The sequence below is a fragment of the Brienomyrus brachyistius genome, chromosome 3 (assembly GCF_023856365.1).
Source record: "Brienomyrus brachyistius isolate T26 chromosome 3, BBRACH_0.4, whole genome shotgun sequence".
In the NCBI taxonomy this organism is placed as follows: domain Eukaryota; kingdom Metazoa; phylum Chordata; class Actinopteri; order Osteoglossiformes; family Mormyridae; genus Brienomyrus; species Brienomyrus brachyistius.
The window spans coordinates 1,019,052-1,038,412 of NC_064535.1; the positions used below are offsets into that span (position 1 = coordinate 1,019,052).

Sequence of the window (19,361 nt, forward strand, 5' to 3'; positions counted from 1 at the left end):
TGCTGTGTTTCCTATTTATGCACAAAATTTCCAATGCAGATCAGGAACTTTCCCAAAGCGCATGCTTGCAGATATACAACAGCTTCTCTGGCCGCAGGCCGGGATCCGGGCCCCTTCCTCCGAGAACGTGGGATTCTGCTCGGACGGCTGGGACTGGGGGGCCACCAGCATAATGCACACCAGTCAGCATTCAGGACAATCAGACGATGACTCGCCCTCCCCGACTGACTGGGCGCATCTGCCCACTCCATTGCCTGTCGAACTGATATTTCATGCATGAGTCCATAATAATGGCAATACATTTATCATTTTCTGGTAGTTGAATTGCATCATATTCCCCTTCATCTTATTACCCAAATACCAAAGATTAAACGATTGTGTACATTTGTAAACATTTTAACAGCCTGAAAATGGCCTTCATAAAGTCTTCCATTTCCTCAGTGCTCTCAAGCACCACCATTGTCGTTGGCATTAAATCAGAAACTCTTTCTGGACTATGAGACAGAATTCACTCAGAGTCATTCTTATTCACCAGCATCCAAAGCTAATAGTTGTCCTACAGCCACCATGTAGCAACACAAAGCAACTTTGGAAGAACATTCAGCTCCAGAAATTAAATACACTCATCTCAAGTAACTACGGTCTTCATAAAAGGCATAAAAATGTAAAAAAGTATTTTTCAATGACTTAATAATGACCAAGATGTGGTGACGTTCTAGAGTTAAGGGTGTTACTCCAGACTGTTCCTTACTTCCAGTTCAGTTCCTGTCCCAGAACCACAAGGTTTAGTCAGAGAAAGGATCAGAGAAAACGTGCCACTGGGTGGTTGCCCAGCACATCCGGAATTCCCACAGGCAGCTCGTCAGTGACAGCCACAGAGCTCCGGAGACCCGGAGACCCCTTGGGTCCGCTGAGATGACTGTCCCCGGCAGACAGGGTGATGCAGAAGGTCGCCTTGACAGACGCCGGCAGACTCTGAGGTGGTGCCGCTCCTGCTCCTGACAGGAGCGAGGAGCTATGGTGGCCGCTCCCAGTGTGCAGTGTGAGCAGAGCCCTGTGTGCTGGGCAGTACGCCTCCACACCGAACGGCTGCATACCGCGGAAGGGCGCGTTCCTCTCCTGGGCAGGTATGCGTCCAGCTGCCGCGCCGCGGCTCTGTGAGATACTCTATCTTGCACAGTTCACCTCCCACTCAAGCAAACAGCAAAACAAAGCAGATCTGAGAAGATGAACCCGGCCTGCTCAGATATCTGTAATCCCACAGCCTACAATGGATGTTATCTGTGCTTCTGGGAACAAGCAAGCATTGAAAGCAGGCGACGAAGAAAACTGCCATTTTACTCATGGAGTGGGGGGGGGGGGGGGAGCAACCTTCTGGACATTCTGAATCAGTCACTTTTGAGGTGAGCACTTTGAACTTGACATCAGGGTGGCTTCTGAACCCACAACCAGCCCTCAACTTACAAATGTGGTGGAACTGGTCCTCCTATCAGTGTGGTGGACCTGGCCCTCCATCAGTGTGGTGGACCTGGCCCTCCATCAGTGTGGTGGACCTGGCCCTCCTATCAGTGAGGTAGACTTGGCCCTCCATCAGTGTGGTGGACCTGGCCCTCCTATCAGTGTGGTGGACCTGGCTTTCCATCAGTGTGGTGGACCTGGCCCTCCTATCAGTGTGGTGGACCTGGCCCTCCGTCAGTGTGGTGGACCTGGCCCTCGTATCAGTGAGGTGGACCTGGCCCTCCTCTCAGTGTGGTGGACCTGGCCCTCCGTCAGTGTGGTGGACCTGGCCCTCCGTCAGTGTGGTGGACCTGACCCTCCGTCAGTGTGGTGGACCTGGCCCTCCTATCAGTGTGGTGGACCTGGCCCTCGTATCAGTGAGGTGGACCTGGCCCTCCTATCAGTGTGGTGGACCTGGCCCTCCTATCAGTGTGGTGGACCTGGCCCTCGTATCAGTGAGGTGGACCTGGCCCTCCTATCAGTGTGGTGGACCTGGCCCTCCGTCAGTGTGGTGGACCTGGCCCTCCTATCAGTGTGGTGGACCTGGCCCTCCTATCAGTGTGGTGGACCTGGCCCTCCGTCAGTGTGGTGGACCTGGCCCTCCGTCATTGTGGTGGACCTGGCCCTCCATCAGTGTGGTGGACCTGGCCCTCCGTCAGTGTGGTGGACCTGGCCCTCCGTCATTGTGGTGGACCTGGCCCTCCATCAGTGTGGCAGAAGCTCTCAGAGGCCCCTTACTAGCTCAACCAACAGTCATGTGAGTTGAATGCCCAATCATAGCTGATTGGCATGAGTGCATGGATCAACTGGACCAATCGGCGTGTTATGTGAGCTGAGTGCCCAATCATAGCTGATTGGCATGAGTGCATGGATGGACTGGACCAATCGGTGTGTCAGTACTCTCCACTGAGCAGGAGGCTTCAGCAGGCTGGACTGCACTGATGTTTTGCAGCCAAAAAGCCCTGTAGCCCAGCCCAGTCGTACAGGTTACCATTAGCCTTGAACTCACATCTTATTTGTGTCATGCTACAGGAGAACAAGAGGCTCATTTTCCTCCATATTAGGAACACAGTCCTTCAAGTTAATTTTGAATCCCGATGATTTAATCATAAATACACAGATTTTGAATGACTGTCCCTCCTCCAGAATTCCAAAAACACAATGCCCCCCCCCCACCCCCACCCATGCTTTTTGAAAGGTCACAACTACATGATAACGCCAACACAGTCTGATGCTTTGATAAGTCAGCATGAGTCATTTAAGCAGGAATCCACACAGAAAATGTGTACAAAGAGGCTACTGCGCAGTGATGTGTGACTCTGCGGGTGAGGTCTTTATATATATATAAAAATTCACACAATTAAAAATAAGAACACTTTAAGTGTTTATGTGCAGGCATGGCCGACTCAGATCAGGCAGTTGTCGGGCCCCCAAATTACCTGCTCTGTGGAGGAAGCGAGAAAGACCATCAGGGTCCTTGGGAGGGCGTGTCCCAAGTAAAGCTTCTCCTAAGTCACCTGAAAAGGTAGATCCAGCCTTAGGGAGGCTGTCTGACCCTGCATTCTCAATTATTTGTTGCTTTGAACAAAATAAACATGCAACGGATTGCGGGTTATTCCCAATTACAACTGCAGTACACGGAATGACCACTGTGTGGTACTATAGAGTCAAACTTCGCTAATATTACTAAAACGTATTAAACAGCAGTGAGGAGCTGCTCAGCTGCCAAACACGTCAGCAGCAGTGGGAGGCTTGTATTCAAAAACACAAAACAGCATACGAAGGGTACAGAGCAGAGGTGGCCTTACATACCTTCACAAAGTCTGTTTGAGCTTCGCTACACGATTCATTCAGCACCATCCACGGTCTTTGTTACACCTGTCATTGTAGACGCTGATCACAAAACCTGTCTGCTGCTCTGCTATCATTCATAGCAAGTGATCTCTGCATATAACATTTTAAAGATGTAACTCATATGTTACATTATTGCAAATGATAGTACAGGTATTCTCTTAAAATACCTTTTTCCGATTCATTTCATTTTCGATTTTCCATATCATTAAAAGGGGAATATGGGATTTACCTGAATGTGCATGAACTACTGATTTGCATTATAGATGGTTAAGATGCGAGGTTCACCTCTGACATTGTTTTCAAAAGCCAGTGAGGACACACTTTACATTCCTCTGCTCAGAACGTGGGGACCTAAGCTCTCCTGAGACATCCTCCTGGACGCAGGCAGGTGTCACAGTGATGCAGAGACTTACTGCTTCAACGTGAAGGCATCTTGGATGCTGTCCCAAAAGCACCAGGTCTCCTGCCGCTTATAGACTCATAACAGGGAATCAGGGCCCAAAGAGAGCCCAGCAATGTCCTCATAACCAGGGATCTGCTCTGTAATATTATCCGCCGCAAAGAATTCATCATCGATTTTCAGCCAAATAGCACAGCCGTCATTTGAAAGAGAGGTAGTCCAAATTGCAGAAAAAAATCAACATACAAAGTAAATAAATGTCATGTCCTTAGAGCGAGAGGACATCAAATGGCGTCTTGCTGATAATCGGAGAGTAAATCTGGACTAGCTACCCCCATTCTCACTCCAGATAAATGCACCTCTAATGAGAATGTCAGGCAGGTCCCTGGAAAATGAGCAGCATAAACTGATTCAAAATTATGTCTTATCTCAAAACATTAAAATGATTTCTAACTTATCCAAAGGTGTGATCTTCTACATTTTCAGAAGCAGTTTTAGAAATTCCCGGGCCTGTGTCTTCATAGACATGCCATAATCACAAGACCAAGAGATGACCTTCAGAGAGATGACCTTCAGAGAGATGGGCTTCATAATGGCTTCATCCCCAAATCAAAACACCGGTTCCTGTTTGTCTCCGCTAATTACCCGAGGAGTTCAGTCCTCCATATCCCATGAGCCTCTGGAGTTTTATTTGAAGGGAAAATGTCAGCAGGCTGGGAAACTGCCAAAGATCCGGTGATTTACCTTCCAGGAAAGGGAGGGCGTGAAACGCTAGAAATGATTTTGTAGAAAAGCTGAGTGGACAAGATGTTGGTAATAATCAAACCTGCAGGGCTTCTGAATACGTCTCCATTTACCGTTCTTGTCTCACGGCACCTTGTAAATAACGAGAGCTTAGCTGCCTTTTCACCCCATGTTCTGCAGCCAAATGTTTCTCCTGAAAATGCGACTTCATGTCATTGCATTTCCTATGGACCAGCATGACCAGAAACAAAAGCGCATTGTAATTAATGCGGTCATCGCTCTGCAGGTTAGAACACTGTATCGGAAGGTCATAGGTTCAAATACCGTTTTCAGCAGACTGATTTCACAGTGGAGACCCTGAGCGAGGCCGGCATGGTGGTGCAGTGGTTAGCACTGTTGCCTCACACCTCTGGGACCCAGGTTCAAGTCTCCGCCTGGGTCACATGTGTGTGGAGTTTGCATGTTCTCCCCATGTCGTTGTGGGGTTTCCTCCGGGTACTCCGGTTTCCCCCCACAGTCCAAAAACATGCTGAGGCTAATTGGAATCGCTAAATTGCCCATAGGTGTGCATGTGTGAGTGACTGGTGTGTGAGTGTGCCCTGCGATGGGCTGGCCCCCCATCCTGGGTTGTTCCCTGCCTCGTGCCCATTGCTTCCGGGATAGGCTCCGGACCCCCCGCGACCCAATAGGATAAGAGGTTTGGAAAATGGATGGATGGACCCTGAGCGAGGCCTTAACACAAATCGCTAAGGGACTGACTGACCCATTTTTCAGCTTTACGTGACTTTAGATATAGTGGCTCCTAAACTAGAATAAATAAATAAATATGTAAGCCTGCGGTGATTGGCAGTCAGTCACAGCGTTGTGCAGATATGCAGTCAGTCCCCTTGTCCTCCCCTTTCTGTTTATTACACTGCTGGTCTTCCCAGCCCCTACTTGTCCCAAATTTCCCAAATTCCCAAAATTCGCTAATCTATGGGTCGATAATTAATACTTAGAAATTTTCTGTGGTTTAATTCCTGGATTCAGGATTCCATGCCCTCCTGCTTCCCCCCCACTTGTGGTAACATCCCCGTTGCCCCTGGATCCAGGGGTCAGGGGTGAGCCTTCAGCAGGGAGAGGCGTCCTGACTCCTCACACAATGGGGCCAAGCCATGAAGAAAGTAATGAAGAGTCCAGGAAGCTTAGTGGTGCCGGAGATTTGTGTAACCATGACGGGGGGTTACAGTCACAGACAGAAAGCGGGGAGGCTGGATCTCACTTTCTCTGTTCAAATATAAAGGCAGAACAAGTCCAACAGCTGGGAGGCTGCTGCCTCTGCAGGTCTGCCCTTCTCAGGAATCGCCACCTTTCCTAGGAATAATAAATCAGTTATTTGACCTGTCCCCTGACATTATAAGGTGACACCCCCTTTTTCACAAATTCCTATGACTATGTAATTATTCCTTGACACACTTTCACATGCTTGAAGCATCATTTCCTAAGTATGACATTCTGGGTTTTCCTCAATGGAGCAACATCGATACACACTGAAAATGCGCAGATTAAAGGTCTAATTGCGCAGCCAGTTTATGTCGCCTTTCTCGAAGGCCCAGAAGACGCAGCTCAGAGCAGGAGAGGACGATTCCCTCCAAGCGTCATGTGGGCGATGAACAGATCTGGGACTGACCCTTCACTGAGAAACATGGTAAATGTGGTAACAGCTGCAAAACGCAGCATTTCCGAAAGAACTGAAATCATCAACATCCAAAAACCGCTTTCGCTTTTCATACTACACTCTACCCTTAAGGGGAGCAGGAAGCGGGGGCTGTGTACCCCCATGTGTCATTTGGCTTCATTCCACTAACATCAAACTCTCTCCTGTGCTGTTGCTGCTAATCACGGTGAGTGCAATCAGCACATGAAATTAAAAAGCTAAATTATCTTAAGTACCAGCTTATTAGTGAGGGAAATTTATTGCAAGAAAAAAAAGAGTAAAAAAATCTTGAGCTGGAGAGACATGTACTGTAAGCAGGGCCCGCGGCGTGCTCGGAGGAGAGCGTTGTGCAATCCATGACGGAATGGTGTCCTCCCCAGCCGGCCAGACAGATCGGGAGGTGGCTGCAGACTCCACTGCCGAGAAACAGCGCTGGGGGGGAGGGGGGAGTGGGGTGAGGCAGGTACTCAGTATTCTCACACAGGAGGTGGAGCCTCACAAGTCAAACAGGTTTACTATCGGCCCTGGCCGGCAGCCACACACAAGGCGGCAGGTATTCGCATGTGAAAACTGGCCCCCACGCCCTCGCCCGGATTCCCCGCTGCCTGGCTCGCTGACTCCCGAAGTCTCGCTCGCTTCCCCAGCCGGCAGTTTGACGGCAGCCTCTGCAGTTAGAGGAGCAGCTGGTGTCTCAGCAAAGCAAAGCAAAGGTGCGGACATAATGGGAGGGCGCCTGAAGAAGACTTGCAAGAAACTTTAAAAGCATAGTCATGAGTAAGTGAAATTTTATCTTTTTAGAGTAGTCTGTAGAGTGTAATTCCTCTCGACACGAGAGGCTACAGAGTCCATTGAAATAATGTAGTGTGATATCCCAGCACTGAGCTGAGCTGGTATTCATGTGCTGGCTTCATAAATATCAATGTACGACCCCCCACCGCCCTCGATCCGCCCGGGACGTTTTGCTTGGGGTGGGGAGTCTTTGGGAAATAGCTGTTTTCTGTGCTCGTCCAGATACTTTAAATACTCTGAGGATTTTTGACAAAATCGTCGATTCAAACGAGGAAAAAGAACGAAGATGAGGTGATGGGGGACGCTATTGTGTGCTTCTGTCCTCCATTCGAAATGCTTCTGTGTAACAATGAATAAACAGAATCAAAATTCAGCTTCCTCGTCAACTTTCTGCATTAAAATTACTCACAGACTTGCGGCTAAGTTGCTCAATTTTTGTCTGTTTCTACTTCTGACAAAAGTAATTTAAACAAGACAGACTTAACCATGTCCATACGAACATTCTATTATGCAGTTAGATAATGTGTCAACAGATCGTACCTGTGTATACCCTTGAGTAAATAATTCAGCACTCAGACCACATATATATGTACAAATTCAGGTTTAGTAAATATAAAAGCCTTTAACATTTCTTGCTGAGTTATATGACGCCAGTTTGCGTTCCTTACGACCAAAATGCGACACACAGAAGACAAACAGAGACTTTGCAAAACTCTTGTCCAAAAAGTTGGACTCCTTGCAGTTATTGTCCTTCTTACCACATCCAATGTACTGTACTAATAATGTTTTGGTAGCCAATTAAAAAACAACTGTACAATATGGTTTGACAGGGTGAGTCACACTGAAATCGGTCCTTTAAAAAGTAAATCGTCAAAACACGAACCTTCATCACCGTCAAAGAATTTCCCTTCAAAACAATTCAGGCATTGTTGACAGCACGGCCTGCATGCCCCGCCGCTGTTTGTACATAAAAACTGTTTTTAAAAAAAAAACATGTTTATTTCTACTAGAGTGATAATGTTCAAGCCCCTTGTGAGTGTGTGAACTGTTATGATTAATGAAGTAATCACAAAACAGCAGGTAAATCTAAATGTTTTATGTCAACATTGTCGTTTGTCTTGCACGAGCTCAAAGGTTCATAAATAGGTATTTGTGTGTTGGTATTAGACAATGACTAGTGGCTCTTCCTCCAGGTGGTCCATGCTGATGACTGGTGCTCCCCACAGCTGTAAAAATGATAGAGTCACAGCTGTCCTCCCTGACGAGCGAGATAAAGCCAGACGATTTCATTCGACCACATTACAAGGAGACCTACAGGCTGGCCATCGATGCCTTGGTAAGTGGGGGGCAAGAGGCATACAGAGAGCTCCTCAAGGGGGAGCGCGTTGGCGAGTTCCTCTCCGAGGATGAGCTCCTGTTCATCGTGGAGAATGTGGAGAGGCCAGCCGCCAGTGATCAGGAGGAGGATCCAGGCCCCTCAGTGGAAAGCACGCCATCCAGTGGCACCTACTGGCCCATTCACTCTGATCTGGACACCCCAAACCTCGACCTTGGCTGGCCGGACGTTCGGGAGAAGATACAAACAAACATCAATCTTCTCTTTCACCCGCCCCGTCCAAACTGCCCCACCATCAAAGAGGCAGTTCGTAAACACATCCAGGAAGCAAGACACGTAAGTGGGCCGTCAGAAATAGCAGAGATGGAACACTGGCCTGTGGCCGCACCGCGCTAACGCTGCCAAGCAGCTCATCGACATTCCACCTGAAAGCTGGTAAAACTTTTACAATACTCCAATGCACCACTCCTAACGAATAATCCACCCTACTGTCCTAAACAGCAAACTGAAAACAACCCAGGCAACTGTCCAATAGCCTGGAAATATCTGCCAAACCAGCAGTGTGAGGCCTAGCTGGCTGTCGGGTGACTCGTATCAGGCAGCGTTAAGGGGCATCATGTCCATATGACATGGCTTTGTTCTCGCTCAAAGCAAAACTGGATTAAAAAAACTTTCAAATAACACTGTCCTGGTCACCATTTATACTGGACATAACTAGTATGACAATGCTGACATTTGTACAGAATTTTATTGTGTTTGTTTTAGACATTTTTACTAAACGTTTATATTCTGATGCAGTGTAAAATTTCTAAATTCCAAATGTTTCTAACATTATTTTAAACCCAAAAGGGGACTGAGTGCAGATTATACTCATTCTGTAGCCTTATGATGGCATCCTGCTACAAATCGTTTTCTGCATAATTACACCCTAAACACCAACTGAACGCTCATAACTGAGGAGAATTTGTTCTGCCTTGACATTACCCGGGTGAACTGAGTGACTTGCTTCAACTTGAAGGCAGCATGTTGATTTTCCAGTTCCCCAGACGCCGGTATGGTCGTGTCGTGAGCCCCACACGCCACGCGCTCACACGGGGCCCACTGCCCCGCTTGCTTACATGAGCTGGTGCGTGGCACGCCACCCCCCTCGCGCACATTCGTTTCCCCTCTCGACTTTTGCCCGATTTGGGCCTCATATCGTATACCTGTGCGGCGCCGTGCGGTTAAGGTTCGTGGCCCCCCCTGTCTCCTTGCCGTTCCCCCGTCGGTAGGCTATTTATATTACAACCCCCCGAGCACTTAGTGAAGAAAGGTACAATTTCATTTGCCCCCAGCATAGACCTGTTTTGCAGAACAAAGTTTAATTTCGAATAAATGGAGACTTGTTAAGAAATAACCTTTACCTTTTTCTTTTTTTTACCGACAATCTGTATTCAGTTAGAAAAATATCACATAACCCGCAATTTTAATCTATTCTGAATAAATTTAGTGAGTTCTGTGTTTTGACGGTTTAAACTGGTCCGTATTCAAAAACCAAATGTGAAATATGCGCAGCTGGAACGTAATAACTAATAACGACTAATTACCAAGCATGGTGCGTTCCCCCTTGCGGCTGAAGGGGCAAAGCTCTCACGCGCCCCATGTTCCCCTCGCAGGTCATCGCCATCGTCATGGACATCTTCACAGACGTGGATATTTTCAAAGAGGTTGTGGATGCGTCCAGCAGGGGGGTGGCCGTCTACATCCTCCTGGATGAGCGTCATGTTAAAACCTTCCTGAGGATGACCGAGAAGCAGGACGTCCACATCCAAAGGCTGAGGGTAAGGATGCTTGTTTTGCTAATTATTTTACTTTAATGACACTAATGATGTCATGTAACTAAATCTATCTTGTATTTAATGATTGACACAAATGTGATTTAACCGAGTGCACAATTGAATTAAGGAACTCAGGCCTACTTGGGCCTCAGATTACACTCTGAATTCTGGGATTTACTGTAACGACTCTCTTGTTTTCAGCTTCATGATGCACAATTGTTGCCTGAAAAACTAACACCAGTATTGTCACTAAAGACAAATGAAACATCCCTCTAAAACGAAGCATTAATGTGTGAAAACAGGTTTCAGGCTGTTGGATACCATGTCAGATATAAACCCCTCTGGTGAGATTTTCAAAGGCAAACTCTCCTCTATTCTCGTGCTGCAGATACCGAATCAAGGAGCGTAATCTCAATACGAATCAAACAAAATCAAATCTAATTTTATATCAACAATGGTGACATGTGACAAAATACCTGAAATGTACAGTGCAGTTATAGTACAGTTACTGTACAGTGTTCTGGAGTTAAAATAGTTTGAACTGAAGCTGAACCAAGAGTTTAAACATCTGCTTTATTACACCTAATACGAATGGCAGTTATTTGTTAGTAATTTTATCCTGGGTGGTTAGGTAGATGTTTCTGGTATCTTCTCAAAGAGACTGGGACGTGGGAGATTGTTGAAAGAGCCACAGAGTGAAGCATGGTGTTCTGTGTTCCACAGTAGTACAGCCACTTCTTTGCTGATGCATATAGACTAGACTGAGAATAGCTACATTTCGGGAGCTGAAGTCATTTTTTCTGTTCCTTAACATTCTTGACAACACTTAGAGGTTATTACACTACAGTTAATAGCTAAAGAAATGTGACACCTGAGGATTACAGGGAGGAACAGCTTTTTACCTAGAGAGCAACACCGGTGTTTACTATCACGCAAACCAGGCATTTGCATTGGCCCCTGGGGTTTGAGGGCCCCTGAGGTTTGAGGCCCCCTGTTGGTCACAAGCACTCAGTACGTCGGGGTGGGAGGTTTCAGAAACAGCAAACTGGCCTCTGCTTCAGAGATGAAGTCCCATGCATCCCTGTTTTTGGGACAGTGTTTGCCGGAATATGCCCAGTTCCAGAGCACAATGCTGATATTCCAAATGACAGCAATAGCTGGACACCTGAAACGCTGAAACTAGGCTTTGTTCAGGCCAATAGTTAAGAAAACAATTTGGGCCAATAGCTGGGAAGTGGCCTGCCTTTGTGTTGGGGTTACTATGAGAGTGGCCATAAAAGGAAGGTGGGGGGGCCCATCTGTAATTTGTGAGTAATGTACTGTCCAGGCAAAGATATATGTTCCCCTAAAATCGTTTAGCCTCAGTTTGGTTTTTTTCCCCCTTGATTTGAGCAAAACAAGCCCTGAATTCACCGAGGCGCCTCTTACAAATGGCTACCAGCGGCCGCCAGCCGACAGAGAGATTGAAGGTGCAACAGCACATACTCTGTGAATGCAGGACTGTCTCAGATGGAAAGCCGCATGCAATGAGACCGTGAAACATGAGGTACATCTCCTGATAGCTTCTCGGTCTACCCAGGAAGGCGTATGGATTCTCCACCCCCAGGCTTAGCAGTAAAAAAATATCCATACAGAAGAACCATCAGATCGATCAGTAAGTTCAGCCAGTTTAAGGTTCACGATGGTGATAGTAGGCATGTGTAGCAAGACAGAACTCCATGGCGAGGTTCCAAGGATGGTTTTTGGCACCTTCTTGGAGGCCAAGATGGAGACCCTGGCCATCGCTCTGTGCTGAGCGCCCTTTCCATGGATTCTCTGTCAGTGCGGAGGTGTCTCTCACAGGCCTCAGCTCGGATTTCATATCACTGCCTTTCCTTTTGTTCAGGACGTCTTTACGATGTTTTTTTGGTCCGGGCTGACGCCTTTCAGGCAGGTTGAGGAACTCAACCTGAAGGGTGTGTGCAGTTCTCCGCTTCCTCTCTGTAAAGCTACCCTACAGTTCAGGCTTTCAGAGACCTTTTACTGGACAATAGTTACTACCTGGTTCTGCATACAGCATCTTCCCGTCATCCGAACATCCACAGGAACCTCTGCTTCTGTTATAAACCTGTAGTCACCTTCACATGTAGCATGAACGAATGAATTAATTAAAAAAACTGGAGAAGTTGAAATTGATGGGAAGCCTAATGCAACCTTTGACTGAACCACAGCCACCGTACGACACACAGGCCCTGCATTTTGTTTATTTATATCCAAAGGGATTTTCTGAGACAGTAGGGTCAGTCAGTCCTTGGAGCCATTGGGGTTAAGGGTCTTGCACAGAGACTCAAATCACTCTGCCAACCCTAAGATTTGAACCGGCACCTTCCAATCGCAGGCTGATATACACACCTCCCTGCAGCCCTGATCCATGGAGATGTGCTTCCCTTTGGCATATCACAGTTCAAGTGGCTTCTTGTCCGGCCGGGGACAGGCTGGGGCCTGTCTGTGATGTTATTCCTCCATGTTTATACGAGCACCCGGGAAGCATACACCTGGGCCATCCCAGGTCGGAGAACCTCGCTCTTAAAAAACCCGGGCGATGAAAGACAGGAGCACGTCACTGCACGACATGCTGGGACGGACTGGGAGTGGGGAGAACAGGAGAACACCCCCCAGCAGAACCAGCAGGTGACTGGGAACGCCCCATCCATGCTGAGTGGCATGACACCCGCAAACCATGAGCGTCCTGTGACATCACACCGCTGAGCCCCGCGATCAGGCTCTGTCAGTCCTGTAGGCAACATCTTTTGAGGGGGTGCCGAGTTAGCAAGTCAGCTGTACTGGCAGCTAATTTCACGTTGTCATACATGCTGAGGGAGTGAATCTTGCCAGAGGAGAGAGGAGCTGGCAGACAAGTTAACCAGGGTGGGGTGTTCCGTAGTGCTGCTTCTTTGGGGATTTTCCACCATGGGGAAAACCTGTACTCAGTGATGATATTATTGTCCTAAAATAATATTTTATATATTAATAGCATATATTTTAATCCCCCCACAAAATGAATTCAGAATACTGACACGGATTCTAACACGGTACGATTGTCATTATTCCAATACAGGGTGGAAAATGATTATGAGATGACTTGTAATTATTTACTTTATTCATGCCTCCACACCCAAAGCCTCAGGCTGGCAGTCGCTCACACGCAGCCCGATCGAATCCCGTGCTCCGCTGCGTAGGTAGCTCCACCTGAAAAACGGGGAGAGAAATTATGTCAAACAATCAGCCGCATCAGTGTCAGATTCAAAGCGATTACTCATCGGCGCTGTTTTTTTTAAGGAAGGCCTAGTCTACTTGTATCGCAACCCTGATATGTGGCACAATTGTGTTTCAAACTTGAATCAAGTATAAGAAAGCAGTTTATTCAAAGCACCCCTCCAGCCAGCATGTACAGTCAGGCCTGAGCAAAGACCAGCAGTGCAACAGAATCACAGAACAAACACTGAACAATCACAGCAACACAGCCAACTGTATTAATGAGCAGACCTCAAGCTCATCTCAGTTCTGCTAGCAAGAGCAAGTTAGATAAGCAGAAGGTGAAACAATAGCAGACTGAGTTCATAGTTATTTCAGCAGCTGTAAAAAGATAAGGACTGAACTTATATTCTAATTAGCCTGGCTGCTTATTTTGCCTGCATTAAGGAATCCAATAGATACCGAGATATTAATATTTTGCCGGTATTAACAGAACATGGATGGGTATTTTAAATATATTCATATGGACGTTTTTATCAGTCCATATTGCTGGACAATGTATTGTTAAAACCAGAAAAAAAATGAAACAGTACTACAGTGATCTTGAAAGTCGGGCGATTAAGCTGATCAGCCCAATTAAATTTTAGGAATTTATGTTCCCCATGGTCTCGGTGTGTGCAGTATTGAAAATAGAAACTTAAACATTGTGTTCAGCTCCGTTCCCAATCTGTAGCTCTCCATTTAAAGCAGGCCATGCGGGCCAGGTCCTAGCAATGGCTGTCTGCGGAGAGCTCATTCTCTTGTATTTGTGTGTTTACCCACATAATCAAATGCTAAACAAATAAGAGACTGCAGTCTGCAGCCTCTGTAGGGTTTACAGTGGCAGTAAATACGTTGGTTTATAGCCGTAACTGCTGCAGTAGATCCCAGCAGAATGGTTATTGTTGCAGTGGCTTCCTGTCGCCATAACGCTGGCGAAGCATGTGCCCCAGGGCTGCTCCCACGGTTGAATGTCGGCCTCCTTTGTCCACAGAACATAAGAGTACGCACCGTGAAGGGCCAGGAGTATCTCTGCCGCTCAGGAGCCAAGTTCTATGGAGCAATGGGAGAGAAATTCCTGCTGGTCGACTGTCAGACAGTGGTGTATGGATCATACAGGTAGTTACACTCACCCCTCGGGCTGCATGAGTCTCAAGCAGGATCTTATACCACACTGCCTGTCCTCTTCCTGCGTCCTCCTCTGCTGACCTCTCCTCATCTCCTACAGGAGCTCACACTGGATCTCCCCACCGCACTTCTCCTGATTTCCTACAGGAGCTCATGCTCTCTCTACACACCTAACTTCTCCTCATCTCCTGCTCATGATTTCCTCCCCTCCCCTTTCTGTATGTCCTACAGGAGCTTACACAAAATCTTCTGGTTTCCTTGTGTTGTTTTTTCCATTGTGTCCTCTTCTAGATCACTTCACACCTGTGACGTGATCTTCATTGACTTGAAGAGCTGTCGTAAACAGACTTTTTTTTTTTACTTTTTATAACAAAACCTTAAATGAGGCATAGACTGTATGATGTACAGATCACAACTAGGTCCAAACTGTCGAACAATTGGGCAATGACTACTGAAATAAATTCAATCAATAATAAAATTCTTAAGTGGTTACAGTTGAGAGTAATAAAAAGGTTTGAGTCATTATAGACTGCCTGCTAGGACTTGTACGGAAATTAGGTGGTAGGCTGAAAGCTCAACTAATTCAGTAACAGAATTCTTCATTAAGAAAGAAACTGCATGACTTAAAGGTTACAGAAGTGTATGAAACGTTAGCCGCTTGTCATTGCTGTACTTACAACGGGAAAAGTGACTGTTGTGTTTCTCCTATCATACAGCTTCATGTGGTCCTACGAAAAAATCAACCTCAGCATGGTGCAGGTGATAACAGGGCAGCTGGTGGAGTCGTATGATGAGGAGTTCCGGATGCTTTATGCTCGTTCCTTAGTGCCGTCGGCCTTCGCCCCCCCAGAGGCTGTGATGCTCGAAGGCAAGCCGGACGGGGGCAAGCCATTGGTGAGCTATGGGGCCAAACATGGCCAACCCTTTGAGCGGAGAGACCAGCTGAGACACACACTGGACACCGTCTACATGAAAGCTTGTGGAAGTCAGGCCCGGCTCAAAAACGCTGCAGATGATTTAGATCAAGAACTGCATGACAAAGGGCTATTTAACCACCATGCACCCAACGGCCACATGATTCACCAGCGAATCGCTCAGCTTCAGGCCACAGACCACAACAACTTCCTCAAGAGACACAGTTACGCTGGAGAAAGGAATGAGACCTCGCATATCCCCAACCACTTGAACTATGGTGTGAGCCAGTGGAACGTAACCAGGGACTGTGGTCAATTTGGCATTACAGGGAGAAATGACTACCTCTCCAGGGCCTTGGAAAACCCTCTGCAGTCACGACTAAACCCGGGGAATTATATCCGGGGTAACAACATAAGGCAGTCATACCACGGGCATGACAAGCAAATGCTCTCCATGCAGCAGAACATGCCGTCCCTGGAGCGAACCAGCAAGTCTTTTCTACGCACCTGGCGGATAGAGTCCTACCTAAGCAATGAGGAACCGTCTATCAAGGATCCCAGTGACTACCTCGATTACGAGGGGCTAGACGGCAAGCCCAATCCCTACATGCATTCCCGGCTGAGATCTTCCCTTGTCTTCAAGTCCACCATCCCCGAGCAGCCGGAGTCTAACAGCTACACCACTAACTCACAGTCTTCCGGGCTTCATGGAGAGCAGCCTGGCCCCCTACCCAATACAAGCTTTCACCCCTCAAGGATTCTGACCACAATGGGGAACCGAGCGATGCCCAACGACTTCATTATGAAGAGGCGGAGCATTCAGATCCTAGATGATTCAAGGCATAACATGTACAATGGAAGCAATAATCCTAATTTTTCCAGCCTTGGTAGAGGCAAAGTAGGCATGACTGTCACAAACCCAGAGCTTTTCCAAGAAGAAAGATACAAGAGGTATAGCTTAGCTGACCCAAGGTGCAACACCAATTACATGATCAGCAAAGAGCCATCCAGTCATTTCTTTGGCACATATGGAAGTGGACAGGGCATCACAGGTGAGCTCGCAGATTTTAATAGGACTGAGCAGTACTCATCGAACAGCATTAAGGAAGACCAGCGGTCTGTCTCGCATCATGACGTCAAGAAGGTCAGTGAGAACAAGAACCCTTCAGCCTTCAACCCACCCTCCTCCAGAACATCATCGGCCACAGCACTTAGTGCAAGCAGCCATGAGCCCTCAGTCAAAGCCTCCAACACTCCCAGCTCTCCCAGCTCTCCCAGGTTCTTAAAAAAAAAGATTATTTCGCTTCTCAACAAGCCAGAGAAGGAGACCAAGACATGTGGCGGGTCACCTGAAGATGAGGGGAGGAAACTGGGCAAAAAGAAGGGCAGCACAACAAGCTCGGTGAGCAGCCAACAAAAAGGAAATGGAGGACTTTTCATAAGAGAAAACCACTTCCTGGGTGACGGGGGCACGTCCTCAGCACCCCGCTTCAGCACCGAGGAGCTCTCTCAGGACTGCATGCCTTCCGGAGCTTCCACAAACCGGCAGGTGGCACCAGCCTCGAGACCAACCCAGGTCCTCGATGCCCGCCAGAGAGATCAGAAAGTGGACAGGAGACTGTACAGCCGATTCGAGCCGTTCTGCTCGTTTGAGAAGAAGGCAGAGAAGGGCTCATCAGGTGCCGCACACCTTCACGGCCTGGAGGCACGGAAGAGCTTGCCAAGTCAGAACTCTAGGGGGCTCTTTACAAGTGAACATAGCACCACATCAAGGAATCAGGTGCCAGGTCACCATGAAAATAAGTTTGGCAGATTCATACAGCGGGTGGGAAACTTTATTCACAAAAATAAATAAAGAAAAGCAGTAGATGGGGTTGGGTTGTAACATTATGCAAATGGTATCAAATTGTTTTACGGTTCAATTGCATCAGTTACTGGTATAAGATATTGAGAAAAATCAGGGAAAACTCTGGGGTCTATTCAGAAAGGACATAATCTATCTTCTCCCTTTACAGACTGCAGGTGGATGTAATACACTGCAATGTGCAATATGTCTGTTACATGTCCATGACGACAATGCATTGTTCAAACATTTCTACATAGCTAGTTTTAACAGTTACCGTCATTACTTTTTGAAATACATAAAATATTTTTTGGCTTGTTTATCCTTGTTTGAATGCTCATGGCAACAAAAACATCATGGAAGAAAATCCGCGTCAGATCCAGATGTTAGAAGTTAATGTTTTGGATGTATAATGGCATCGGCCTCTGTTATCTCCCAGGGGGTGAAAGGTGAGAATGTCCAACCAGTTATTCATCCAGATAAATAACTTTGTAAAGAAAACAAATAGTACGTACATTTTACAATAAATTATTAGACATTGATATGAAGGACACCAGCCACATTTTCAAATATAACTTGTTCACGTAGCAGAGATGCTGCAGTACTTCGCATTTTCCCTTCGCTTCCTAAGGACAGGAACGCAAGGCAGTTTGCACATTCCTCCCCTGCTGTCCTGGGGCTTTCCTTCCACGGTCTGAAACGCGCCCAGTTTAATAGGAGATTGCAAATTCAGTGCATCTCCTGCGATGGTGTGTGTCCCATCGTGGCCTTTTCCCTGTCTTGTGCTTGTGGCCTCTGGAATGGACTCTGGACTCCTGTAACCCTGAATAGGACAAGCGGTTACACATAATGGATGTTGAAATGCCATTTTCATCTGATAAACTATCCCCCGGTAAAATGGCCGATGTAGAGTGGAGACAAAACAGCAGAAGGCTGGACTGCTCTGCTGCCTTTTTATCCTCCTCCTTGACAGCAGGTGATAGTAAGATCACAGACATGCTTACAAATCCCTCCCACCGTAAGAACCCCTCCCACACCAGGCCAAGCTGGACACCAGTACTACAGCTTTTCATGCTAATGTAGCATTTTGGCTTCTCTGAGCATTTTTATATGCTGGAAAGCAGCATTTTGCTGGGAAAAGGTGAAACATTAATGGGGGTTTTTCAGTGATTGACCGCAGACTGACAACTGGTTACAGACACTGTGAACTTATAAGTGCCAATTACTGTCCAATTTGTTCTACTCATTAGAAATATTCACAGGCACGTTTAGTGAAAAGATGAGTATTTCATTATTGTAGTTCAGCGGTGGCCAATCTGACCCGCAAAGGGCTGGTGTGTATGCAGGTCTTTGGGGTAACCGATAGGTCAGCTTTACAGACCCAAGTGTAAGGATTCCTCAGCCAATCAGTCCTATAATTAGTAATCTAATTAGGAAGTTGCAGCGAAAACCTGCTCACACAACAACCCTCTCTGGATAAGACTGGCCACCCCTGTTTTAACTGCCTAGCAGACGTTAATCCTAAGCATGCCGCTATCCTGCAAAACTGCTGTGTAGGTCTATGAAGCAGCTCTGGCCTGAACCTAGTAATCACTTATTTTCAGAAAGTAGACACCTATTTACAAACATGAATGTAATCTTAAGCAGATATGTTTACCGCCTGCACTTTCTGTGCAGCACTCTTGTTCTCAGATGATGTCGCTGCTGCTGATTGAAGCCCCGCCTGCCCCTGAATCTCACATATACCCCATTACAGCAGACTTGTACCTATACTTTAGTACATCTCACTGGTTATATATATTTTCTGGAGCTTTTTCTGAAGGCCATCTTTGTTACCGTTTCTGTTAGGTCATCAGCATTCTCAGAATTAAAAGCTCTTAGCTGATTTGGCAGGTGCTCAAGGACGTAACTTTGCTTTGAACATTAGGGGACATTGAGTTCTCCACCATGTTTGTTGGGGAGGTTAAATTAACCGGTTTACCTGTAATTTACTCCCATGCATGTGCTGCTGCTGCTCGTAATGAGGGAACAGGTGGCAGGAAGTGAGCACAAGGCAGTGGAAGCTGATGC

General features: G+C 46.9%; 1 protein-coding gene and 1 long non-coding RNA gene across 2 annotated transcripts; one reads left to right on the top strand and one right to left on the bottom strand.

Annotated features, from left to right (window-relative positions):
* The first annotated feature begins 6,700 nt into the window (after positions 1-6,700).
* fam83b (family with sequence similarity 83 member B) lies at positions 6,701-17,611 on the top strand. The gene is made up of 5 exons (XM_049008583.1): positions 6,701-6,965; positions 8,174-8,652; positions 9,972-10,136; positions 14,401-14,525; positions 15,251-17,611. The coding sequence occupies exons 2-5, from the start codon at positions 8,215-8,217 to the stop codon at positions 17,301-17,303; spliced, it is 2,781 nt and encodes a 926-aa protein (XP_048864540.1). The 5' UTR covers positions 6,701-6,965; positions 8,174-8,214; the 3' UTR covers positions 17,304-17,611.
* LOC125739007 (uncharacterized) lies at positions 17,268-19,344 on the bottom strand. Its single transcript, XR_007397005.1, has 2 exons — positions 19,273-19,344; positions 17,268-18,114 (listed from the first exon to the last, which is right to left on the bottom strand). It is a non-coding gene; the product is annotated as an uncharacterized LOC125739007 (long non-coding RNA).
* Positions 19,345-19,361: the final 17 nt, after the last annotated feature.